Source organism: Oryzias latipes, chromosome 14 (assembly GCF_002234675.1).
Source record: "Oryzias latipes chromosome 14, ASM223467v1".
Taxonomy (NCBI): domain Eukaryota; kingdom Metazoa; phylum Chordata; class Actinopteri; order Beloniformes; family Adrianichthyidae; genus Oryzias; species Oryzias latipes.
This window is the reverse complement of record NC_019872.2, coordinates 24,658,155-24,686,109: the sequence shown is the minus strand read 5'-3', so window position 1 is coordinate 24,686,109 and position 27,955 is coordinate 24,658,155. Positions and strand designations below refer to the sequence as shown.

The following is a 27,955-nucleotide window of genomic DNA, read 5'->3' as shown; positions in this document are numbered from 1 at the left end:
CCATTTTTTTGACGATGGAGGACGTACCTAAAAATAATCTAGCTTAAATTTGCATTTCCGTGTATTTCTTTGTTCAAGTCGTTGTGAATCAGATGTAAAAATGCCGTTGGAAAAAGCTTGTAGGTGTGACATAGAAGCTACAATGGCGGGCCACAAGCTCCCTGCTCTGCTCCATTCTGATGCATCCACTTCTAGACAAATAGATCCATGTATGTCTTCGTTTTCCTTGTCTGAACTGGCATCTGGCTCAAAACTGTACAGCTGGATAGCTCCAATATTGCTCGCTTTTTTTCCTGCAATGTTAGGTCGGGGGTGTGAGGGGGCTGTAAACTAACACGAAAGAGTCTAAACAGATGGAGGACAGGCAGGGGGTCTTACTCTGCACTAGGCCTGCACAATATACAGCAAATGTATTATTATCCAAATATCCAGCTCTGCAATATGCATATCGCAAAAGACGGCAAAAATCGCGATAAATCGTAAACCTTAAATGTGTTAAAACAATCTTATGAGGCATTTGAGGAATCAAATAAATCCCTTCGTGCATTTGACCAATCGGATGGACGCCTTCAAGTTGTTGACCAATCAGATGGAGGCCTATTGTGTTAGATGTTTGTCACCTATGTCGACGAGGGTCATTTGGAGTATAATTTTTAAACTGTTTCAATGAAATGGGAATGATGCTTTTGGTTATTTTGCTATTAGTTTAGATACCGCAAATTATATCGTTATCCCAAAATGAATCTCTAATATTGTGAGTTTTCCTCATATCGCGCAGCCCTACTCTGCACCAACAGTTACGTCCGCAACTCAGAGGTGAATTTCTAATGAGCAACTGCAGAAACTGTCCTAGAAAACAACACACGTTTTTTAGCTTTGCCTAAAAATGACATAATTATAATTAAAAGACTTTGAAAATAGATCAAAGACGGTTGGAATGGGACTCCAGGTTAAAAGGAAGGAAAGCGCTATAAAAGTAGACGCCATTTAGTCACTGGTTAAAAAAACACCCTTTGATCATGAACCTTAATTAAAAAAGGAAAGGGCCTCCTTGGGTGCATAATAAGCGCTTATTGTTTATTTATTGTCAATGCTGTTCGGTGACATGTCAGGGATTTCTGGAGACTGAAATATCAACCAACAAACTCCTGCAGACCACAATTCTCCAGTGTGCAAAAGTGAGAAAATGCAGTTTTAAAGGGCCGTTGTCTGAAGTCCGTCAGCTGTTAACAGCTGGGCATGGCGTCGTGTAGAACTACTTCAAACAAACATAGGATTCTAGGAAGAATTGGTCATTGGTTTAAACTAGAATTTGCATCCATTGAGATTTTATACTTTTCTCCTAAACATTATCCTCATACAGAATATGTATGATACAAGATCAATTTTACTGCAGGTAATGTCTATACATGCTTAGATATAATCCTGTAAAACAAATAATGAAAGCTGTATACATACAGTAAGGCATTGAATATATACACAACTAACCTAAAGGTATCAGTATCAAACATCAGTCAAATCTTCTCACAGCAACAAAACAAAGAGTTCAAAACTGCTTATAGTATATACAAAAATACTTATGCAAATGCCCCTAGGAATATCTTAATAGAAAAAATAATAGGAATCCTGTCAGGAGGACATCACATTTGAGTTGAAACATGCATCTGCCGCAGTCCAGCGGTGGCCACATGTCTACATCTTTATCTGTTCTGGGGGTCACTCACTGAGAAGAGGCGGGTCTTGGTGATGGGATTCTTGGTCTACTGTGCTCATTGGTCTTCGTTGTGGGGTTCCTTCAGTAGTGTCCTAGAAAACGGCTACACTTTGGATTCACTCTCTAAGTTAGCAATGTCCCCGTTCCTCTCGCTCTGCTGGCTTTTCTCCTCGCTATCCGGGTTGGTTTTGGTCTCCGGACCCTCCTGTTCAGACTCCGGCAGCCCCTGCTGGCTGAGCTTACTGCCTAGAGACCAGGTGAGAGGCAAGCGGGCGCGGCTGGCCATGTCAGCCAGCTCTCTGGCACTGCAGCTGGGAGTGTCCGTCTCATAGATTTCGTGGAAGCTGTTGTAGTCCACCTCGTAGAAGCCGTCCTCCAGCGTCAGGACGGGCGTGAAGCGGTAGCCCCACTTTATCTCACTGCTGACGTAGGAGCTTCGGGCCTGGCAGGTCATTCCTAGAGACACAAATTCAACATACAGCCTTTGAAGATGAGGTAGTCTAATCGAAATCAATACTTTTTAACAAAAAAACAGAGCATGTCTCTCCTTTTTGCTGTTTCCAAATAGTTCAGTGTTTTTCTTGTAATAAAACTCATTTGAATTCAAGGCGGACGTGTCAAACAAGACAACTGTTGGAACAAAATCAGAGTTTTATTCTCCAATCTCTAACTTGAATCAAATATTGTAGTTATTATTAGTCGTCATGAAACCAGTGTATTTGTTTTTCTCTTGTAAAGTCTTACATTAAGGTAGAGCTGCCAGTGGTTAACTGGTAAACTCATGCGGCTCCAGTTCTAGTTTGAAACTTTCCTAAAACTGTAACACATTGCTATTATTAATTTTTTGTTATTAATTTTCTCTTAAAAATCACTTACATAAGGAACAAAATATACCTTGGTTTTTCCTTTTCATTTATACCAAAACCAAAGAGCAGCTTGAAAAGTGAAAGGAAAAAAAAAGGGGGACAAAAGCGAGAGGAAAGAACCACATGGGACAGACCATTTCACCTATCAACATTATATGTCAGTGTAGTTTAAAAGCCCTAGAATCCAAAAGTCGACTTGTGCAAAAATCTATTCAAACAGGTTTAACGTATTCTGTCCATTTTGACCATTTCTATGAAATCTGTCTGAATTCAAATCGAGAATGAACGTTTTTACATAATGTAAATCTTCTGAGTAATAGTGACCCACTCCTCTATTATTGGTGGTTGCTGTTTGTACCATCTTTGAATAAGAGCTTTTTTACTTGCTGCCAGCAGAATATAGTTTTTTTTTAATCCGTATTGTTAAATTCACCCAAAGTCCAATTTCAAAGATGCATTCCTTGAAATTTACATGGAAAATCGATCATAAACACGTTCTGCAAATAGGAGAAGTTGCTCTTTTGTTCAAACTGAACGGAGAGGTTTCTTGTTTTTTAAAGGAAGAAGGTGAAGCTTTGGCACAATTTCAATAAGGAATAACTACCCCATTTACAGGTACGCTGGGTTGTAACGTCACTCTACACACCATCATCACTTTGAACCAATGACTTAACAGCCCGCCTTTCTTCTGAGCCAGGCACAATCATATTTTGTCTTTAGGTTCATGGATGGTTGTTTCTCTCTGCATTCAAGACGGTTCGCCAGCCCTCCTCCCCCTGTTCTCCTCCCTGGAGCGATGCTCTAGCCACCATCAGTATTTGGCTCTGGGGTTTATGGATGTGGCAAAGCTTAGTGAATGTGGGAGTGATTGTGTCGCCCTGCGTAACACTGGTGACCTGTCCAGGGTGTACGCCCAGCAGTAGCCCGGATAGGCCCGCAACTCCATCCCACATGGACGTCTTTGGCTCAGAGCCTAACCAGCAAAGATCTTGGACTTATTTCATGCAAATTTACACAAATAAATGTTTACACTCATTTTCCAATATCTCTTCTTATTGAAACTGTTTTCTAAGACTATTCTTTTAACCCTTTTGCTATCCTAGGCACTTTACCATTGGGAGTTGGGTCATCTAGACCCACTAGACAGTGCTCTGAACCTTTTTTCTTCAATGATTTGTGATCTTCACTGGTGTCCATGGATTACATGAAATCTTTCCACCTTTATCCACCTTTGTCATGGTAGGGAGAACACGTCAATGTAAGGGTGGGGTTGTCTAAGATAGCACAAGGGTTAAGCTAGGATTAGGAAGCCAAACACTTCCCTGCTTTATGTCATCGGGAGGGCCGGTGAGCACGAAGGACCCAAAATGCAGAGACGGGAGGCATACGGTTCCAGGGCATGGGGTTTATGAACTAACAAAAGCGCTGCAGAGCAGGGAAACTAAACTAAACTTACTGTGGGCTAGATAGGAAAAAAAGGGCAGCAGGCAGGCGGTCAGTGAAGAGACGGTATGGACCAGCACAAGAGGAAGTTAGAGACAAGACTTAAATACAAACAGAACTGACAAGACACAGGTGACAGCAATCAGGAGAGATTGGAACCAGGGAAGTAAAACTCAAAACCATGACATGCAGGAAACCTTCAAAATAAAACAGGAAACAGAACTCAAATCATGACAGTGACATCACGGAAGCAAAAACTAAGACAAAGAAACCCAAACCATGACATTTTCTTCTGCTGTACTTGCTCTCTTTTTTAAGCTACTGTACACAGCCAAGAGACTACATTGTTATTTGTATGAGCTGTCTGTTTTGAGCTTCATTCCTTAGTTTTTCTCCTGCGTTGACAGGAGCTCCTCCAGAATGACGTCTCCATCCAGCAATCTCCTCGGTGCCTGTGTGTTTTTTTTCTTCTTTGAGCTCTCCAATGTTCAAGTCTGTTTGCATCAAGTGGTCTCTCTGTGGTCTTTGTTGCTGCACACGGGACACTGGGAGCTCAGACAACTTTTCTTTTAGTGTTTGAGAAATAAAACTCTTTGAAGTTTCTTTTCTTGTGTCTTTCCTGAGTCAGTTCTGTTCTGTTTCATCAGCCTAAGAAGAGCAATATAAATGATACTATTAATTTTTTTAAATAATTTTCTTGTATCGTCGTTCTAAGATTCTTTTATTTCTAATTGTTGTTACAAGCCACAAAGTCTAAAAAAGAAAAAAAACAAGAAGACTTAAATATCAGTTTGGAGCTTATATCTTTTTTATTGATCTGAGAGGCTTTCTCTGCTGTAGGTTTTTTAATTTTAGATTTTGAAACAATTTCCCATAAAAGATTGATACTGTTCTCATACAACTATTAATGTAGGGTCCCTTTTAGGTAACAGGGACATCGCACATTAAAACACTTTTTTAAAAAGAGTAAAATGCAATGTAAATAAAAAATGAGCAATAGAAATATGTAAAATTATTGATGGGTAAAAATTTAATGTAAATATAAAGGAAGAGTAGAAGTTAAACATTGTATGTGGATAAAATAATTGAGCCTAAAACCAATAGTTTTATTTTGTTGAATGTGAGGCACACAGGAGAGGAAGGTCAGTGTTTTATGAGGACTGACCGGTGTCTTTGTTTCTTTTTGCTAATCAAAGTTTAGGTTATACTCCTCAAAAACAGCCAAAAAAAACACATCTGTTGCAACCAGATGACATTTCAAAGTTGCTCCCATCGGATGCAATTTGAAAATAATCTAAACGTAGCTGCAGATCTCTTAAAAAGTCCCTATTTTCCTGTGATTTCTCTATAAATTCATAGCTTTTGGTCTGTTGAGACAGAGATAAGCATCTATTTGCTTTGATTTAAGGCTCTTAAGTCAAATGTTGAATGGTTTTAGGAGGAGTTCAGGATCCGGATGGCTCATCAATCTTCTGTCAAGTGTCTGTAAAGGCTTTCTTGCAGCTTTTTGTTCCCATCCAGTCTTCATTTGCTTCTGTTATTCCCGGCAGAATTCCCTGCGGCTCCCAGGAGTCTCAGAGAAATCACTCGGTTCTAAAAACAGTTTAATCTGCACAGCTTTATTTCCTTTACTGGAACTTTATTGCATCTATATTAAAGTTTGCACCTGTCACCGCTATGAAAACAGAATAATAAGAGCTCACTGTCAACGGCTTATCAAGAATCCAGACAGCCAGGTTTAAGTGAATGACAGCTGAGCGCAGCGCTTTGCACCCTCCAGCAAAGCAGTCAAGCATTTCTGAAAAGTGGTCAATGATGGTGTTCATTTTTGCTTCATCCTGTCCTAATAGCGGTTTCTCTAACGACTGTAATGTCCCCGGACTGCCCGCCTATGCCATGAATTGCCATGGAGGCTTGAAAAAGGATTTAGATCGTAAGTGGGACCGTGCAGGTGAAGGAAATGGGTTTTATGTCCATTACTGGCCTGAACTGTAAAAGGTTTGATCGTCCTCACATTTGAAAATGAGCATCAAATCACCTCTGCGCTGAGGTGATATGAGCAGAGAAATATTCCTGTTCTCACAAAAAAATGTATATTCTACTCGTGGAAAAAAATAATCATGTGACAACTGAAGTGTGAAAATGTTGTGACACGTTTAGAAGGAGGAGGAGGCCCAGCTTTGAACTGAGAAGACTGTCATGAGGATTTATTGTAGTAGGGGGGGAAAACTATAAGTGTGCTGGGAAAGGTTTTAGTAAAAACTGCTCAAGGAAACACATTTTCAAAAGAAAAAGACGCACTGACAACCATCTCACACTATGTTGTGTTGAGGCTAGAGCGAGATGGAGGTCATTTTTCAGATCCCACACTCGCACTGAGCGCGCTGTCACGCTGATGTTAGCATTTAGGTCAAAGCACCTCTGTCTCCAAAAACTGTTTCCCCACAAAGCACAAACACATACCTTTAAATAATCTCGATGAGGTTTTATAAAGCAGGTTCATTATATACAATCCTTTGATCATACATAAAAAAAATAATAATTTTATTCACTCAGCTTTGATTTCAATTTCTAAAATAAAACCAAAGAGAAAAATATGTGTGGGCAAAAAATAGTAAGAACCCCCGTAGTTCAATAGCTTGTAGATCCGCCGACAACAGCTTAACTTGGAACCAGTGTTTTTGGCCAACATGAAAAAAACCCCACAAAGTTTTTCCAGAATTTATGAAAAAGACTGACTTTGATAAAGACAAGTATTATTCTAAAGAACCTCAATATGATGCCTTTTTCATTTAATAAAAAATGCACTTTTATCTGGCAGCAATCTAATTTAAATTTCCTGTTTTCATGATTGAGTGATGCACGGTTTACATATTTTTATGCATTATTTATTAGTTGTTGATTCTTTATGTATGACTGTTGCACAGGCCAGGAAGCACTTTTTGAAATTTCATTGTTCTAGGGAGAAAAATACATATCAATATCAATGAGTGAAATATTTGGATACAGCTTTATGTAGTTAGTCAGTGATGGATGTAAAGGTGCACAGTTCAGTCATTTTCTTAATTTACTTAAAAAAAAAACAAATAACAATATAAATACATATAAATAAAATATTTATGCTTAATCCTAACTCTATGTTTTGCCTTGTGAATGTATAGAATTATGTACAGAGCGATGAGTTTCCATACAACTCATCTGAAGCATGCTTCTTGGTTCTTGTTTTGTTCATTATTCTAGGAAATGACATCATCAAACCCTGGCCCTTCCCAAAAAATGGGTGAGTGGGTGGAGCCTGAAAGTTTCCCAAATACATGAGGGCTGCTCTAAAAATGACAATGTCAAATCAATCACCTCCTCCTGATTTGTGCAGAATCTGGAACTAATGTTTACTGAAAAAAATTAAATTCATAAAAATTAATTTCCAGTTATGTTGTTACGAGTAAAAAAATTAGCAAAAGAGAGAAGACACGGCTGTAAACGTGCATGTTTGTATAGTTGGACTAGTTTACACTTGACTTTGTAATGGGCCTCAGGTACTCAGTGAGTCCACCTACTTTTGTATTTAAAAGGGCTTCATTCTGGAAGTATGAGATGGTGAGAAAGCAACAATTTTCAGCTCCTTCTATATTCTCTCTGTTTTGAAATTCTACCAATTTATTTGCTGTGAATTTAGAAAAGTCATCGCAACCTTTTCCCACTTGATTTTTGGATATATCCAAGATCTGCCAAAAAAAAGTGTCATTTCCTGCATGTCCTTACCTCATTATATGTATTATAATGATTATAATTTTTAAAATTTTTGCTATGTCTGCTTAGTTTTGAACCAAATACTTAAATGGCCAAAAAGTCAACACTGAGCAACTATGTACTGGAATTAAAAACCCGGTTTAAGTATATGCAGAGATCACAGGGAAGCATTTAAAAGCACACTTTTAAAATCTTGTGGAATGGAAGCATTGACACATTTCTGTTTTTTTATATCATAATATATTTACATTTTTGAAATATATAGATATTTCTCCAAAACCACCTTGACCGCTTGTGCTATTAAAGCATTAAAATGACCTTAGTTAGAATATAGTTTAATCTGTTTTTAAAGTGTTCCCACTGGTAGTTATGATTTTGCAGTTTTTAGCTAAAATTGAAAAAAAAAGAAAAAAAAATGTCGTTTTTAAGACAGTTTCTGCAGACCGGCAGGACTTCATCAAAAATTCCCCTTTGAGTTGTGGGCTTGAGTCAGCTTCCACTGATATCCCATCATCCCTTTGTTTACTCTCTCTTCCGCTAGCTTACAGCCCCTCACAATCTCAAGCTAACATTACCAGTAAAGGAAAAGCAATATTGGAGATATCCAGCCGTACAGTTTAGCTCCAGACTCCACCTCAGACGAGGAAAACAAAGACGAACATGGATCAACTTGTCTGCAAGTGGATGCATCAGAATGGAGCGGAGCAGGGAGGTTTTGGCCCGCCCACTACAGTTTCTACGGCATGATTGAAACTTTTTTCAGATGGCAATTAGAATAAAAACTCCTCTCAGAAATGCATTTTTTAAAGCTTAAATTATTCTATACATGTTATTAATTGTGAGAAAAAGGCTGCAAGAAAATCTAAAACAAAACCCACCAAAAACACGATTTTTATTGGAGTGGATCTTTAAAAACCTCGGAGTTAATACATTAAAAGTGACTTTTTAAACACGCACCCTTGTGTTTTATTGCGTCTATTAAAAAAAATCAAGTCACGTTGAAACAATTCTTGAATGCAGCATCTCCTCTCTCATCCTGAAGCCTCGGTCTGCTCCCTGAGATGGAAGTCTAAAAAAGTGCGTTTAAATTTGTCCGTACAGTCTCACACAGTGCAAAAACAACTGCAGCTGTAATGCGTTATGATTTCTGACACAGCCATTGGCTTTCAAACTGTGGCTGCGTTCAAAGGGGATCCTTCCTTGACAAATAAGATTCTGATTAATTTGTTCTGCGAGGTGGAAACTGCAGATCTTGAGAGGATTGTGGCACCAGATCTCGCTGGATAACAGCTCGCTGGTGTACAATCAAGCGGGCATGGCTCTTCAGGGTGGGCGCTGATGGTTTTGTCTGGGAGTAAAACAGTATGTAATTCCTCTGACGGGGGCTGAACGCTGCGCCATTACAGCTGAGGTCTGTCTTCTCACCACAGAGGAGTGCTTCTACATCTGCCGACTGTCATCGAGCACGTTCATGTGAGGAGGGTTTAGTGCAGAACAACACTGAGCGGAGATGACAGCAGCGCCCCGAGCTGAACACCAACAGCTTGATGTTGAATCACCGGGTATGCCGAATATGAGGAGGCTCATTGAGCGGAGGAGGGGGTTCTGCTTCTCCTATGAGGTTTCAGTGGCCTCATGTTCTTTTCTATTTATGCCAACATAAAAAAACTGAACATGAAACTCATTGTTTTCAATGCTGATTTTTTGAAGTGTTTTGAACTGTCCAGTGCCAAACAATTATAAAGTAAAGCAACTTTGAATAAATGTTGTGAGTATAAACTATGTCTGTTTATCAGTAGAATCCCTTCAAGATGAAAATAGTGTTATTAGTGTTTTTAACATGGTGTTATGGCATTTTTCTCATGAGGAAAGAAAATCTCTGTGTATTTCTTCATTGAAATCGTTGTGAATCAGGTGCAGAAGTAAAAACGCCATTTGAAAAAGCTTGTAGATTACAATCTACAGTGGGTGGACCATAAACTCCCTGCTCTGCTCCATTCTGATGCATCAACTGGGAGACAAATAGATCCACAAACGTCTTTGATTTCCTCGTCCGAGCTGGCGTCTTGCTCTAAACTATTTGCCTGGGTGGCTCTAATATTGCTCACCGTTTATGTTGCACTGGTAATGTTAGGCTGGGGTTGTGGGGGCTGTAAGGTATCAGGAGGGCATGTAAAAAGGCAGATTATGGGAAATGGGGGCAGGCTTACTCTGCCCCAACAGAGATGGATTTCTAATATACTCCTGCTGCTCTATAGGAACTATAGACACGTTTTGTTTTTTAATTTGGGTGGAAACAGCATAATCATGATTGAAAAACCACTGAAAACATTTTTAAAATACATCCAAAAATGGTCACAGTGAGACTGTCATGCCACAAAATCATAAATCCTATTCAAACCTTATTTCTATGGAAATAAGGAAGCATTTCTACACAACTAAACTGCTATTACAAATTGCAGAAGATATTTATTGGCTATAAATGTTCACTTTCATATGCCTGCAGTTACTGTGTCTCTGGTTAAGCATTCTTTGTTTTCTTTTTTATGTATTTTTACCCAAGGAATTGGTTGTTTTTTTTTTGGGGGGGGGGGGGGTTGGGGGGTGGTTACTTTTTCAGTCACTGAGATTTTGTTTTCTTCATATCCTTCCCCTCTTGTCAACATTTTCAGTTGTAGTCCTTTATTCCAGGTTATTCATCAAAATATCAAATCCTTTGTCATCGTATTTCTGGGTATCCACATGTATAAATATAGAAACAGTGACTGGTTCACAAAATGTCAGATTTTTTTTACGGCAGCGTTAAAACAAAAAGGTTTCACTTACAATAATAATGTTTTTTGAAATTATTTAATTACATAATCTTAGCACTGGGCAACAGTGACAGAATAATTCATTTTCCTAAAAATTGTAAAATAAAATAAAAATAAATGACTTTCACTTGGTACATTGATAAGAAAAATGATTTTTTTTGTCTGAATAGAGGCCAAAATTACAACAGAGTCATTAACGCTGCATCAATAGTGGGTGGAGCTTATTGAAGACTTGCATTTGGGGTAAAGAAATAGGATGACATGGATCAACAACTTTATTCTGTGTAATCTGATCAAATATGTTTGGACAAAAGGATTTATGTGGTTCTCTTTACCTCAATGGTCTTAGTTAATAAAAAAAAGAAATTCAGCCTCCCACGTTTCATCTTCGTAGAAAATGTGTGAAAATGATGCAGTGTTTGCTTTACGGTAAAAGTAGAAAGTGAAAAGCTGTGTTGCTCTTTGTGGATTTCTATTATCAGCTGCTCCAGAGTCACATTTCCTGTGAAAAAAGTGTGCAAACTGTTTTGCAACAGAACAACAACCCAAAAAACCCCCGCAAATTTTTTTATTTGTCTATTTTGGGGTTGAATTTTTTGGTTTTTTTAGGTCGTCATCATTGATAAAAGGTTGCAAATGTTGGAGATGAAGACACAAGAAAAGTCACAATTAAATGTTGAACTCGAACCATGAAGTAGGCTTATTTGAACACTTACAGGAAATTAAATGATAAATTTACAAGAATAATGGCTCTCTGTTACTAAAAAGCCAACAAAAGAACTCTTGTTTTTATAAGTTTAGTGAGTGATCAGTGATAAGAGTATAAACCTATCAACAATTCAATCCCAAGCACACCTTTTGTCCCTTCAAAAACAGTAGAGGCGGTACACCATTCTAAAGAAATGTTTCATCAAAGCCTAAATTAGAAATTGTGGGTCTGTTAGCAGAGCAGCTGATCTGCCAAATGGTTTGCTTAGTTCAACCCTCAGGCTTGACAGTTACTGTGTCCTTAGGGAAGACAGATAACCACATTGTCCTAATTAAAAGAAACCTGTAGACCCCTTAGCTTGAAAAGTATCTGCTCAATGTGATTGAATGTAGATTTTAACATGCATCGGGTCCCAAATGAGGGTACTCACCTGTGGCCTCCACCATTCCCTCCAGGATCACTACTATCTCCAGGTCCTCCTTGGCGAGATGGGCCTGTGAGATCTCCCAAAAGGGGCTCTGCTGGTTAATCTCATGGCAGATGATGAGAGGCGACACGAGGAAGAGCCTGTCATCGCCCGTGTTGTAACCCACATTGATGTCCGTCTGGTTCAGAGGGATGAACTCCCCCTCCTTGGTCTGCTTAGACTTGATGAGCTTGGCTCTGATTGAAGCCTCGACAATGTGTGAGTTCCTCAGGTCTCCGACTCTAAACATCAGGCACAGGCGTCCATCTCTCATGGAGATGACTGCATGGGTGGAAAACACTAGTGTCTCAGCTCTCTTCTTGGGCTGTGAGATCTTAACAAACATGCAACCCACCATGAAGGCATTCACGATAGATCCCAGCACGGACTGGACTAAAAGCAGAAGTATACCCTCTGGGCATTTGTCCGTGATGACTCTATATCCATAACCGATGGTGGTCTCCGTCTCAATGGAGAACAGAAAAGCAGATACAAAACTGTTCAGGTTATTCACGCATGGAGTCCACTGATTATCTGCAAGATGGTCCAGGTCACCCCGGAGGTAAGCGATTAGCCACCACATGAAGCCAAAGAAGAGCCATGTGACCGTGTACACCAGCACAAAGATGAAGAGGTTGAACCTCCACTTGAGATCCACCAGCGTGGTGAAAATGTCTGTCAGATAGCGGTACGTCTCCCGCACGTTGCCGTGATGGACGTTGCATTTGCCGTCCTTCTGGACGTACCGCTGGATCTTCTTTGTTCGGTCTTTTTCTGCCAGCTTTTTGGGCAGGTCCTCTCGGGCCTGCTTTGGCAACTTTGGCTTCTTCATGACGACGGGGCTCTCCACATCCTGCTCCATGGGCTTTCTGATTGAATTTACGCCTGTAAAAAGGAAACATGGCCGTAAGTATCAGTAAGCAGGAGCTGTAACTTGAGCATGCACTGAAGTGATGCAAGGAGATGAACATTTTTAATGCAGCATAGCCAGGTTATCTTAAGTTTTCCATTCAGATGTCATGGCTTTATAGTTACATAATGGGAGATAATCTGAAAATCAAAATAGCTAAAACGATTAATGGATTGTCAGCGACTTTTAAATGTGTTACTTTCATTTCTTTTCATTTCATTTATTTATTTGTTCCTTTCATGAAAATTATTTATGCCCAAATGTTTACATGTTTGTTTTATCTATTACACATTTTCATGACTTTAATCAAGGTTCAAGATTCCTAAAGCCTTAATCACATGCACCCTTTTTTGGGTTGTTCAGGCCCGCGAGGGGTCTTAGAGAGGAGCGGGTGCATCTTCCACTCCAGAGAAAAACCCCAACACCAGAGAATTCTGGTTGCTACAATTAGATATAAAATTCTTCACAAGACTTAGGAAAAGTCAATGCATCCCTTATCTCTACACACAAATGTTTACAAACAGACACAACCAAACGTCATTTGCTCACATCAGCCAGGTTTCGACTGAGAGCCAAAAGTGACATGTCACCTCACTTTGTTTAGTGATAACATGTGTCTATGGTCACAGCTCACTTTGAATTTATGCCTTTCTTTGTTTGAATAATGACAACAAAATGTGGATATAATACCTTAACACTACGAAACAGTTTTCCTTCTGACAGTGTGTCCACCCTTATTTGGTGAGCTTTATTAAAGCTATCCAGCTGTGCAGTTTTGAGCCAGATGCCAGCTCAGATGAGGAAAACGAAGAGGTACATGGATCTAGTCGCTTACAAGCGGATGCATCAGAATGGGGTGGAGCAGGAAGCTTGTGGCCCACCGATTGTAGCACCTACATCACATCTACAACCTCAGTCCAATGGCATTTTTTTCCTTCTGCTCCTGATTTACAATAATTTAAATGAGACATACTCAAAAATGCAGTTTTGACTTTAATTCCTAAGTATATTTCTTCCATCATTATGAAAATGCCACACCATTTTCAATGGAGCGGGTCTTTAAGCAATCAGTTTCACTGAACCAGCTCTAAACATCCTCTGCTACACCTCCAACAAATTGATTACAAATTGTTTAAACAATATTATTTCATCTGTGTGACTCAGCAGGGCTAAGTGGGCTTCCCATTTAATCTACCTTTATTAACCCTCTCAGAGTGCCAGGGTTTTTAATGACAGATGCAAGCTGGTCCCAGAACAGGGATTTCTGGGATGGAGTAGAATCATTAGATGTCAACAAAAGGTTTCAAACTCTCTCAAGGCCAATTCAAAAAGGTAACGTGTCCTAAGAACCAAATGATATTATTTTGAAAAAAAAATCCTAACTTGATGTGGACTTAGACTGTCAGCTATGAAAACAAGCCATGCAAGCAGATAATATCATAAAACCCTCTGGTCAACCTCAGATGAACGGCCACTATGCATAATTACTACATAGTTTATGCATGAGATTGCATCTCTGCCTTGCCTGCGGGAAACTTGTTAGCACCCACACTTCCTAAAGCAAACAGCACTTTTTCACTGGATGAAGGTTGTAAAGCTTCTCCATAGGGAGCTTGTCATGTGAAGTGGTCCTCTCAGGACTAAAAGAAACAGAGACATGACGGAGTTCAACTGGGCCCCTGTCTCTGTTTCTTTTAGCCCTGAGAGGATCACTTCACATAACAAGTTCCCTACATTAATATTTTTTTCACAACTGTTTTAGGTTGTGTGCTAAAACAAACCATCACTGAAAATAATGTTTTTGAGTAATTCAACTTGGAGCTGGCAGCATGAATGGAACTTAACTGTCTCAAAATAAATTAACTGGGACTTTACAACAAGGGACTTGATAACAATACTTCAGGCTTGAGCTTTAGGACTCGTGCACTATTTGTTTATCCTTATGTTTACCTGTAGAACCATTAAAACTATTTCAACTAAGAGACTGAAAACTTAAAACTTGACTTGTAATCAAAGACTTGAGGACTGACTTTGACTTGAGGACAGACTTGTGATTAAAGTCTTGGGATTCAATTTTGAATAGTGATCACAGAATTTGGGACTACTGGCTGGATGATTGACTTGGCCTAGTAATCAAAGCCTTGTGACTTAAGACTAGGAAATTGACTGACTAGTGATCAAAGGCTTGAGACCATAGAAGAGACTTGACATGGACTGGAAACCAAAAGCTACAGACCAGAGACTTGACTTTGACTAGTGATCAAACGCTTGTGACTGAAGACCAGAGACTTGACTTTGACTAGTGATCAAAAGCTTGTAACTGAAGACCAGAGACTTGACTTTGACTAGTGATCAAAAGCTTGTGACTAAACACTGGAGATTTGATTTGGGCTAGAGATCAAAGATGTGTGACTAAAAACTGAGGACTAGAGACTTAAACTACTAGAGACTTAAACTAGTAGATCAAAGACTTGTAACTACAGACAATAGACTTGACTTTAACTAGAAATCAAATGCCTGTGCCTGAAGACTGGGATTTGACTTGGGCTGGTGATCAGAAACTTGTGACTTAAGATGGGGATTTGATTTAAACTAGTGATCAAAGGTTTGGGATTAAAGACTTGAGACATGACTTTGACCTTTGACCAAATGCTCGTGACAAAAGACTAGTCTTGACTAGTGATCAAAGAATTGTGACTAAAAGCTGAGAACTTGACTTGAGCTTGTGATCAAAGAGATCAATTTGAAATCAGTCTTGTTACAGAAGACACAAGACATTCCTTAGACTCTTGCTCAGAATCTAAACCTAACTTAAACTTGTAACTAACTTGAAACTTGAGTTGTAGATAAAAAAGACAAAAAAACTGAATTTTTAAACATAGGCTTTACAAGGCATTTGTTTAAAGACTTGAAACTTAACTCATACCGGTGAACAAAGACAAACCTTTACTTAGATTTGAGGCTAAAGACTTTTAACCAAAGAAAAATTTTTTATTCTGACTTGAGATCAAAGATACTTAACTTGTGAACCCGCCGAGTCACTGTGCAACGAGTTATTCAGGACCTAAATCCTCCGTGTCTTCTCACCATTTTTTCATTATCTGCTTAAAATTAACTTGAGCTTTAAGAAACACCTCAAACTCGTTGTGTGTCTGATTTTTGTCATCCTCTGGTCTGCACTACACAAAGCTTTGAAAATCTCTTCTTCCAGTTTAAATGCAGCACGTAGTCCGTGATTTCACATCCATTCACCCTTTTAATAATGTCAAATGTGCCGCAGGATACTCTGAGAAGTATGTGTAGTGTGAAAGGGCAGCATAATTACAGCTGTTGATGCTGCATTAACAGGTAAAAATTAATTACAATGTCAGGAAGGTGAGACTGTGCTTTCAGGCGATGTATGGAGGTCTTTGTGTCATTAAAAATTCGGCAGAAGGTTTTCTACAGTCTGCACTTATGCATGCAAGTGTCAAAGAGCTTAAGAGTGCTTCTCTCATAGCCCACTGTCTGAAGCAGTTATGTACTGTATTTATTATTTAAATGACTCTTATGTTGCTTAGTTCAAACCAATGCTGCACAGAAACAGTGAACACGGGGGTGTTTTTGCCGTCTGATATGGTGAGCTTTTGTCAAACAAAAACAAGCCCTTAAAAAAGCAGAGGGCACACTGTAAGTACACTCCATGAGAAATAAAGTTTTTTTGTCTAATACTGCGTGAGTGTCACATTCCAGAAGCAGAAACCCTCGTGTTTTTGCTCAGAGCGCTCGTGACTGTTCGCTGTCAAGAGGCGATTCTCAGCATAGTGCTGCTCTTGGCTTGCTCCGTGTTCACTGCACGCGTGGAAAGAAAAAAACACACACACACAAATAGCAGAATTGTGGTGTGAATCATCCACTGTGGCTGTCAGATTAAGAGCACCACCACTGTTGCTGTGGCCTGACCCCAGATCAGAACAGACTTCCTCTGCTGTGAACATCCAAGCCTGAGCCACCATCAGTGTTTCTACCGCTGGAACAAATGAATGCGTTGAAGCCGTTCTGCTCTCCATCCACGGGGGAATATTAGGAGCTTAAGCAGCGCTGGTTTCCATGGCAACGCACAGCTCATTTCTACCAGCAGCTCACAATTTAGCAGGAATGTGCTGGATGAGGGCACAACGTTGGATAACATTTGTCTGTTTCATCTCGTTTTAGCGGCCCGAGGAAAACACAATGCGCAGCATCTGCTTTGTCCGCGGACCTGCCATTCACGCGGCATCTTTTTGTCTTGTTTTATTGTCCTGATGAATAACTGAATAAAAAGATGGCCTTGTTCAGCGGTTTGTTGGCAGGAACTAGAAATATATGATGAAAACAAAATAGAGTTTATCTAAGGATAACTTCAGATCAATTAGTCTGTTATGACAATCACAGACGGAGAATAAATGATAGACGAGTAACTGGTTCTAAAAGGTTCTTTAAGTCATTTTTTATTACCAAATTCTGTGTCCAGGTCATGTTTTCAGGTGTCGTTTGTAGTCCCAGACACCTGGTTTTAGGTAAAAGTCCTTTATAGCTGTTTCTGTCCTGTTCTTCCATCCATTGGTTTTGCTTTTTCACTGTTTTGCTAAACTCTTAGGGGCACAACGTCATGTTGCAGGTTTTTGGATTGCCCCAGCCTCACTTCTGTTCTTTTTTAACAGTGTCATTATAGAGTTTATTTATCCCACATGTCTCACGAGTTTGGGTCTTCCACATCCACTTTTCCTTACACACAATAATAAAAAGAAAACTCGCAGAACTAATTCATTATTTTAGCTGGGGATCAGAGCTCAATAAAATCTGTATTTTTATTTATCAGGTTTTGATTTACAGATTCTGGATGTAATGTATTTACTTATGTTTATTGGTAAAGAAACTCCCCATAAAAATGACTAAAATATTTTGGTTTAAGGTTATATTATAGGTATATTATATATATTATAGGTATATTATATATTAAGGTTATATTATATAAAATATAAAAGATATTGATTGTGCGTACATTTAAATTTGTACAAAATATAGAAGAATTTTACAGTGTTTAACCACACATATGGCTTAACTTTTATCAAGAAGTTTTCTATTTCAGCGATAAATCTGTAACGTGGTTGAACAAATAAGAATCTCATGAAACATCATTTATTAAGCACAAAATTGAAAAAAAGGAGCACTGAAATGTGGTGATTTTTTAACTAATTGTTTATTTGTGAGCAATTTGACTGACTAGATTGATTATTTTTGGATTAAATATAATCTATCATAACAGTGCCCAAATAAAAGACAAACTTTTATAATTAGATCTGGTTCTTTAACAAATGGTTTATGTTTTCTCATGTTTATAAGAAATTCATGTGAGAATTTTAATGTTTGCCAAGCAACAAGAGACGAGAAACAGCCCAACTGATAGATTTTTGATATATTTTTAGTAAAAAACAAAAAAAGAAAATTTATAAGCATAGAAAAAAATTCAATCAGGTCTTGTTGTGTCTGCTTTTTGTTAAATGTGACAAAAGTGTCAAACGGAAAACCAAAATGATGCTGACTGGCAAATTTACACGATAAAAGAAATAAAAAAAAGACATCTTTCAAAAAACAGACTTTTTAATCCATATGCCAATAATCTAAAATATGAATTGCTTCATTTGTTGTCTTCTCCACTACTGGATCTATATTCACCAGATCTACAAGATGATTTAAATGTACACATTATTGTGGGTCTATAAAGAACATGTTGTGTTATCTTTGGTTGAATTTCTGTTTGTTTTAAAACTACAACTACATGTAGCATCACACAAAAACACTTGGCGACGCATGTTGTGCGACACCAGTGTGAATATCACACAAGTGTTGTTTTGTCGCAGTTTTTATTATTCTGTGTTTTTATTCGCTGTCAGCCACGTTTCTCTCGATTCTAGTTTGAATTTGTTTACGGAAATGAGACAAAAACTTCTTTCATAATAATTCCAATGTCAGATGTCGGCTGTGTGGGTCTCAGAATGTCTAACCTCTCTCCTCCTAAAATGACAGCCCTGTACCTCCCTTTTGTGTTATCTGAATCTAAACAATGTTAAAAGCTGCAGTTTGGCTTCACAGAGTCACAGAAATGTGATCGGTGTCCATTTGTCCCAAACCGGTCCTGATCGAAAATAAGGAAAGTGAGACAAATGCAAGACTCGCCTTTTTGGTTTAGTCAGCCACTACATTAAAATGTAACTTCTTCTTTAACAAAAAGCAAACATTTGTAAGTATAGGTGACCCACTAGTGCGACATAAATGTCTAGTACCAGGCTAATATGTTCACAATTAGCCAATTTTTTCCACAATTTGGTGTTTCTGGTGTTTTGCTGTTGCAGTGCAGAAAAAAAAAACGGGTCTGTTATTTGCCAGTGAAATCAATAAGAAGGACAGAGTCACCACATTTAAACAACAAAAGACAGCCAACATTTGCATTTTTTTATTTAATCAATCTAGGCTTCATTCAAAGGACTCTACATTTGGTGAATTCTGGGTTAAAAAGTCTTTAACTGGAACAACAACAGAAAGAAAACATAAATGTTGTTTTTGAAGTAATCCTTCATAAACTTTAGGAATTGAAAAACAACCTGTAGACCATGTTTTGTTCAGATCATACATTTATATTTTATAGCAACTTTACTGCATTCAAGAACACCTAATGCAATACAACGGAAGAGCTGCTGAACTATGATAATGTCAGTTTAGTTTATGTATCATGCTCACGCTACAGCATACACAGACTACAAAACTTGAATTCTGACAGCAAAAAAAAAACGTTAGTTCACTCTCTTTCCTGTTTTTTTTTGCCTCTGCGTTTCTTTTTAAACAATGACGAGGACGCGTTCAGAGCACTGAGCCTGCTTTTGGCTGACCTTTTCTTTTTGACAGCAACAGCTGAGGCTCATGGTTAATGGAGCGTCTGAATCTATTTGCATGAGCACTAGTCTATTGAAACTCCCCGACATCGAATTTAGGACACGGAGGGGCTAGAACAGAAGGTTGAGGTTCCTGTTGTGGTAATGGCGTGTCACAGAGTGTTGAACTACACCTAAGACACCTGCCGCCGTCCCGTTCTGGGTCGCAGGGTAGACACAAACTTTCAGATCACATTACATTTATCTCACTGTGAGGCTGGTGTGCTAAAATGATGACAAAGCTCAAACAGGCTTTGTGGTGTTAAAGACTACTAAACGTCCATTTAGCAGTGTGCAAATAGGAAACAAGAAAAGTGTTTTGGGTCCCTCTACGATCATCTTTTAAATCTAATTTCAAAGATCTACCAGTGGTCTTTTTAATTATGATTATGCCGTTTTTAATCAAAACACTTGTCTACTAGGGAGACACAAAAACAAAACTCAAAAATGCCATTTTAAGCTTAATTTTCTTCATCATAAGAAAAATGCCACAAGCACATGTTAAAAACACCATTTTCATTGGAGTGGGCCTTAAAAAATGCATCTTTCATCACAAATTTTTGGATTTTTTAGCTTATTTTTTTACATATAAGGGTTTTTTGTTTTACAAAAGCTTATTTTTTTTACTCTTTACATCAGTCATTCGATATAAGCTACCTGATTGCAGAAATGCTTTTACTCCTGTAGCCAATACTCCCAGACTTAAGATTTTAATTTACTTTATAATGTGACTCATATTAATCAAACTAAAATATATTTAAACTATGCAAAAACAGAAGTTATTGCATAGTTTAAACCTGCATAATATTTAAAGACTTTAATTTGAGAGATACCATCATTTGTAGTTAGTTTTTTTTATATATATGTTGGTTTTTATTACAATCTTCTTTTTTTTAACCATATTAACCAAAAACATGAAAGTTCCTTAGGTTACACGACAAATGATCAGCTTTCTGCAGACAGCATTCAGTAACACAACTGTAAGACTTCCAAAAAGCCACCAAAACACATTTAGCCTGCAGCAAGATGCTATGCCTGCAGGCCCAACCGTGAGAGATGAAGCTCATCTCTAAGGACAGTCTGACAAGTGTGAACACGTCTGTGGACGATCATGCCGCCCCGCATGCAGCCCGGTTTTAATCTTCACCGTGTGGGTGAGAGCGGCGACCCACGTGGCTCCATCCAGATGTGGCCAAAACCAAGCGGAGGCCGCATGGGAACGCTTGCTATTTTGAGGCAGCTGAGTTCTGGCGGCGAATACGTCACACAGGAAAAATGTACATCTTTAGAGGGGTTTTTTTTTTTAGATATGACCTCCAGTTTTAGTGGAAGTGCAGCTATATTATGTTAATCTATTTAAAGTCGCTGATATCTGTGTAGAAAAAGATTCCAAACTGCTTTGTTTATTGTCTCTAAGTTGCTGTGAGAAAACTGCAACCAACTGAGAGGCTCCACACTGATTAAAGGAGTGACACATTGGAAAGGTGCAAAAATGAAGACGAAGATAGTTCCTCTGAAAAGGGAGGAAGACATATACCTCCAGTCCCATTGGATTTTACACTTTTGACAGCCTAACACACAATTTTCAAGAAACAAATGCTCAATATCACTCTTTAAAAACAGAAAAAGAACCCCTGCAGTGAAGGACTGTCATGCCCAGCAGCTCATGATCAAAAAAACAAACCAAAGTTGATCTGGTTTGGAGGAAGACGATACCTTATTACAAGAAAATAAAACGTTTTTCCAAAGATGACTGCATAATAAAGATCCTTCTTTAAGATTAAGTCCCATTTGAGATGACTCATTTAGCAGAACTGCTGGCTTCCATAGGGAATAACAATATTTACACGATACAACAGCCCACAGAGTCCCTGATTTGATTAAACAGACTATCTGCAATCCCAACGGGATGCACCGGACATCTGACCCCCTCACAATAATGATCACAGCACAAAACAAACTTTAATTACCACAAGCTCTTCCTCCCTCATCGCCTACGACAGAGTGTTAGAAACACCAAAAAATATATATATATGAATAAATGTACAACTTTAAAATTTAAAGTTGTACATTTAGCCAGCTACACTGACAATTTGATTTTGTCGCCAAAAGGTTCAGAATATCTTTGTTATTAAAACCTGTCTGGATATAAATCTTCAAAAAATGCTCCACATCTTTCATCTTCAAGCAAGGCTCCGATAGAGAGAAAACTTTGGTGTTTTTTCTCATTAATTTATGACTTTTTTCTCAGAAATTTACGAGATTTAAAGACGTTAATTTGCAACTTTATTCTGGTGATTTAACACATTTTTCTTATAAAATGTAGGGCTTTAAGTGGTAATTAAAAAGAAATTATAGTTTGTAAACGGGCCCTAAAACTCTGTTGTAATCCCCCATCTTCAATTGTCAATTTTCAAAAATGTCACAAAATTCTTTTTTTTTGTTTTTACTGGTGACCAACATGATCTTAGAAGTCGAGGTGGGTACAAAATATGGCCCTTTCAACTATTTAATGAGGCCCACAAAACTGGAATAAATTATACTGATAGTCCTTGTTATTGTTTTATTTTCCCTGTAATTCTGGTGAACTACAAATAAATGCACCTTTTAGGAATAGAAAGTTTTGCTGCACTCTTGTTGCTTTTCTGACATTCATGTGTGTTTTCTGAGTCAGACAGTCATGTTTCCGATCTTTCCAACAGCACATGAATGCAGCATTGTTCTAAAATTGTCTTTTTCTCTGAGGAACATCAACCCATTGGTGCAATTGGAACTAAAGTGAGGACAGAAGCCACAAATTTCAAAATAAAAAATCCAAAATGTTCGATTTTAAAAGATATACATACATTTTTAATCAGAATTGTAGTTTGTTTTGGCTCAGATTCCAGTGACATTTTTTAGCTTCTTTGATTAATAGATGTTTATTGGAGGCAGTGTTGCCAGATTGGGCGGGTTTCCGCCCAATTGGGCTTCTTTTGGTTATGTTGGGCGGGTAAAATTGGCATTGGGCGGGTCTATAAAATTTGGGCTGCTTTTCAAAATATTTAGCGGTTTTATTGTCATTATTATTATTTTTCTTATTATTTAAAATATTAAGTAAAAGTATAAAAGTATACTAATTAATATATAGCGTAAAAAAAGCATTGTGAATATATGAAACATTACAGTAATCCCCCTGTTTAGTTCCCCCCCCCCGCGAATAACAAAAATCAGCGAATAATTGACGCTGTTTTAAAACTCCCAGAGCCTCTGCAGAGTCAGAACCCTATTCTGCCGTTTGGGTTCATTTCCAAAAGATGGAGATGATGCAGGGCTTTTATTGGCTTTTATTAACCTTGTCAGAATGGTTACAGCTCGAACAAAAATAGCGCAGCCTGCTTATACACTCAGCCGGAGTAGAATGTTCAGCCAACGCACACCCAGGTAGGCCCCGCCCCCTCTAATCCACCAGTCACCAGCCCACCGCTGATTCACATACGCTGTGGTCCAGCAACTGGCAGTGGCAGAAAGAGGGGGGCGCCATCAAAAGCCATCTAGAGTACACGATACGAGAAACCTATAACTGGATTTTCTGTACTTATTTTATAAAAAAATGTATTATAACAGACTTATTATATAATAATTTATTATTATTGCGTCATTTTTTATTAGGCTATGGCTATACTTTTACGTTCAACATTAGGTTTTTGCTAGGTTGAGATTTGGGCTGGTTTTTATTGAGGTGGGCGGGTTTTACGATGAGTTTGGGCTGGAAACTGTCGCTCAGATCTGGCAACACTGATTGGAGGCCTTCAATAAAATTTCAAATTCACAAAATTGCACTGAAAAATCTGTTTCTTTGGCAAAATGATTTTAATTTTTCTTTTTTTGGTTTTTCAAAAGAAAAAGAAAAAAACTACAACTTTTGAAACAGTTTTTGTCAGGAGCTGGTGGTGTAGGACCTAAATTGCAGGAGAATGGGCTTGATGGCAGAACCTTAAACTTTTGATAAATAACCTTTGACATTACAAACCCAAAGAGCAAGTAAAAAAAACAATATAATAATATAAAAATAATATAAAAAGAAGTGAGAAAGCAGATAACCAGAGACATAAATACACTGTAGACCATTAGCACAGAGACAGCTTTGGATGATTGACAACGAACACCTGGTGTGACTGACAGAGAGAAAACAGCAACAAGAACAAAACTAACACCAGACTAAAACTCTCAATCCTCATTTTTTTCTTTAAAATTAGACCCACTACTAGTTTGAATACCAAAACTTAACAACCAATGTCTAACCATAGCAGAAAACATTGATATGAAAGCTCTGGTTATGAGCAGCTTGAATGCGTTTTTGTTTTTGCTATCATTGATGTGAGTTAAAAAAAAGCATCATTCTCAACAGGAAATGCCACCAACTTGGAACGGGTGACAAAGAAAAGCTACTTCATGAATTATTTACATTTCTTAAATGTACGTTTTTACGTTAGGATGACCACAAGTTTGGAGGGTGTAAAAGAAACTATCAGATTTGATTTTAAGACAAGGGTCAGAGGTCAAATATTTACAGCACATTTTTCTAGTCTTGATGCAAAAACATGCAGCAAGTCAGATTGCAGTGAAAAAAGTGAACAATTGCTATAGAGATGTGACAGAATGGGTGAAGTTTGTGGTTTGCCAAATTAAAATCGATAAAATATTTCAAACTTTATAACATTACCTTCCAGCAAAGTGTTTCCCTCAGAAAATGACCCCTCGTCTGCTTTATCAGTTATTAAATGAGTGAGGACAATATACATTTTAACTATAGATTATCCAATAATTTAGCAATCAGTAAACTTGTTATTCCAACACTGCAAACATCACATTTGTTAGGGTCTTTAAGTCAGAGTAGCTTTGATGTGGTTTTGATCTAATCTTGCAGTTGCTTTGTAATAAGATATTTTTAATTTTTTTTTTTACAACAATCAAGATGATCAAAGGAGGACTCTGTTGTCCTAGAGTTGCTAGCTCACAAAAATTAACCCATTTACACCGGAGCCTTAGCTCCAGTGTTGACATTCTTTTGACTAACGTAGCTCTTCATCCATCTACGCATAATTCCAGTGGATTCTGAAGGAGAGAAAAGCAGCTTTGAGCTGAAACGCAACACTTAACAGAGTGCTTACACAATCAACGTAATTCCGCTAATTCTGCCACCGGATAAAAATGAAAAGTCGCTTTTCTCCACATTAACAGTCAAAGAGTTACAGTAGGTCAAAGAACATGTGCTAATCAGGTGACGCAGGCGACATCTCTGGTGTTAAAAGGTTAAACAAGAAAAGCCAACCAAAGGTTGGCCTCAAGAGGGTGCCACACACAAAGGTCAGAGGTCATGGCAACAACAACGTTTTTTTCTAGTCTTCCTCTAACAAACATGTCTTCCAACTTTTATAACTGGGGGCAAAAGTAAAATGTTACAGTGCCATAAAGGTTGCCATAGCAACATAGCATAAGAACCTAATTTACTTTATATACGTATGCAATATTGTTAAACACCATCAGGCTAAATAGAGTTTTATCTATTTTACAATCTTGGAAATCTAAATATAAATCAGTGATGCCATAATCACACACTAGAATGAACTTTTAGAGCTCCTAAAGTATGTTATGTTGTTTTCTTTCTTCCCAAATAAAAGTCCTATTCTCTCTTACAGAGAGGTTTTCTGTGCAGGATAGGGCTAATCGTTGGGATCAGGTGCAGGTTGGAGATTTCTCGTTGTAATGGATATGAGCTGATCCACATAATAACAGCCTCTTTATGTTGCCTCATTTTCCGCCTTTCTATGCAGCAGCCAGCCTCGTTTATTGGCCTCCTCCGTGTCCTGAGGAGCCGTGAGGCTGCGGGCCTGCAGCTCCAAACATCCTGGTAACACCCCCACCACCACCCCCATCACCACCAACATCTTCCAGTTTCTCCCATCCCGCTTCCCGTCCGCGCGGGGAGCCGGTCAGCAGGACCCCCTGAGGCGAAGCTCTCCTCCTCACCTTCTTTTTCCCTCTCTTTCAGTCTCATTTCTGTCTTAATTAATCAGTGAGTCGTCTCTCACTCTTATGTAACTCTCCACCCCCACCGCGCCTCCTGTAACTGCTGATTACATTGATGGCTCCCGTGACCGGCGGCAGCGGCGCGTCTTACCTGGTGCGGCAGCAGATCGGTGGTCATTCTATGCCCCGCATGAACAGTCCGCAGCTCCCCGCAACCAGGACGCCGCGCGCGAGCCGACTAGAGAGGACAGCCGCTGAATCCCCCCTTTCCTCCATCCATCCACGGAAAAGACGGCCGCCCGCCTCCACCCCTCCGCTGGTAGAGAGACATAGGTGGGCAGCGAGGAGAGAGAGAGGGGGAGGCGGAGAAATGATGGATGAAAACAGTTCAAGAGGAAGATGCAGGCAGAGGAGGGCATCCAAAATTATACTTATGTAAGAGGAGCATTACTTCAAAATAGTACTTTACTAATTCAAACAGTAAGAAAGTACTACCTTTTTATCCAAGAAGTGTTCAGGAAAAAAATAAAAACTGGAAAAATAGAATTCAGGTTTTTTCAGACTCAAATGAATAAAACGTAGCCCCCTCCTGTTTTGGCAACATTACAGATCAATAGAACAAATTAGTGATTAAAATTTAGGATTTTTGCAGATATTGGAATTATCTAGTCCCATAAATGCCTACTTCAATGAAAATTGGGATTTTAAAATGTTTTGTTGCATTTTTCTGAGGACATTTAAGAAAATTAAGCTTGAAATAGGGTTATTGCGCATTTCTTTATTTTAATAATGGTGAATCAGGAACAGAGAAAAAAAAAAAGAAAAAAAAATGCAGTTTGAATAAGCTTGTAGTATTGACAGGGGCTACAACAGCAAGCCAAAAGCTCCCTGCTCTGCTCCATTCCGATGCATCCACGTGTAGACAATTAGAATCATGTATGTCTTCATTATCCTAAAACTGTACGGGTGGATAGCTCCAATTGTGTTCGCCATTTTTGTTGCACCAGTATCATTGGTTGGGGTAGGCAATTTGATGATGACCAGTGGGTGAGTTTGAACTTTCCTGATGAACGTGGGTGATGACGTGGGTACCGAGCTGAAGTGCTAGTGATCCAACTGCGTGGCAAGATACATGGTGTCGTGGCATGGTTGGAGGTTTAGGATCTTAGGGGGAATTCTTGTGAATGAAGTTTGCGAGAGGACCCAGGTAGACACTCCTGGGAGATAACCTGCAGGCGAAGAAGAACACTTGATTAGAAGAGCAGACAAAGAGTAAAAACACTCTCGGCAGCCTATGGAAACCATGAGTCCAGGAACTGCACCATAAAGGGACAACAAACTGGCAATGACTGCTGGGGAAGGTCCATCTTATATAGGAGCAGGCAGGCTGATGAGGAGAGTGCCAACAGCTGGGCCCAATCTAGAGATAAAGAGCAGAGAAGGGAGGGGAGAAGGAGATGACTGCTGAAGGTACCATGACAAATGACCTGCTTTTAGGACCACAATTAGACTGAAAAACATCAGTTTAATTCAAAATCACAGCCTCCATGAATGTGGTAACTCCATAGGAACCATAATGTATTTTGCACCTCGGGACTTGATAAATATATTTGCAGAGTTTTGTGTTTCTGCATCAAAGTACATTTTCACGTTTCCTAGCAACCAGCATTTGCCCGGCACACCTACATCCTTTTCAAAAACAGCGTATGACACCTGGTTATTATTACACGAGGAACCTCTTTATTAATAATCAGTTTATTTTCTTCATGGTTGCAGTCACCGTGCCTGGAGTTAACCGTGTTAACTGACTGGGGTTTGGGTTAAGGAGCAGCACAGTAGAGCCTTGTTGTCTCTCCCTATTGTCACATTTCAATCACTCTTGAAATTAAATGAAATTATATAGATATAGATATCAAGCAGTTGCGATTTATAAGGGGTTTTGGCTGTGAGGCTGCTGAATAACTATAACCAGAAGAACTGATGAAGAAATTTACAAGCGAAATTTAAAACTCCTGAATGCACATATAGCTGCTGTTCACACTGGACAAGCAGGGAGGGGCTTCTTTTTCTTTATGTACTTTTTGCAGAGCATGTTCGCCACATGCAGTTGGAAGAGATTTGGTGCGAAACGTTAAAGCTCACATCTTTTTTGCTAAAAGACTTGGTGTCATTTCATTCCATTCGGGCACAAACCGCAACTAGCGTAGTAATTTCTCCTTCATGATCAATTTTCAAACGGTTGGCACTTCCATTAGTTAAAAGGGAGACCATTCATACGTCAATACCAAAGTCTGAGTCCGTGGCTGGTCAAAGTTTGGCCTG

At 38.8% G+C, this 27,955-nt stretch overlaps 1 protein-coding gene across 1 annotated transcript; it reads right to left on the bottom strand.

The window, feature by feature from the left end:
* Positions 1 to 1,051: 1,051 nt before the first annotated feature.
* kcnj6 (potassium voltage-gated channel subfamily J member 6) lies at positions 1,052 to 25,966 on the bottom strand. The gene is made up of 3 exons (XM_004076772.4): positions 25,785 to 25,966; positions 11,726 to 12,646; positions 1,052 to 2,170 (listed from the first exon to the last, which is right to left on the bottom strand). Exons 2-3 carry the CDS (start codon positions 12,621 to 12,623, stop codon positions 1,818 to 1,820), a joined length of 1,251 nt encoding a protein of 416 aa, XP_004076820.1. The 5' UTR covers positions 12,624 to 12,646; positions 25,785 to 25,966; the 3' UTR covers positions 1,052 to 1,817.
* Positions 25,967 to 27,955: the final 1,989 nt, after the last annotated feature.

Bases quoted from the DNA above. Each gene is read 5' to 3' on its own strand.
- kcnj6 (XM_004076772.4), bottom strand. From the start codon at position 12,623: ATGGAGCAGGATGTGGAGAGCCCCGTCGTCATGAAGAAGCCAAAGTTG. The intron at 2,171-11,725 runs GTGAGTACCCTC...TTGTGTCTCTAG, and splicing joins GGGAATGGTGGAGGCCACAG to GAATGACCTGCCAGGCCCGA.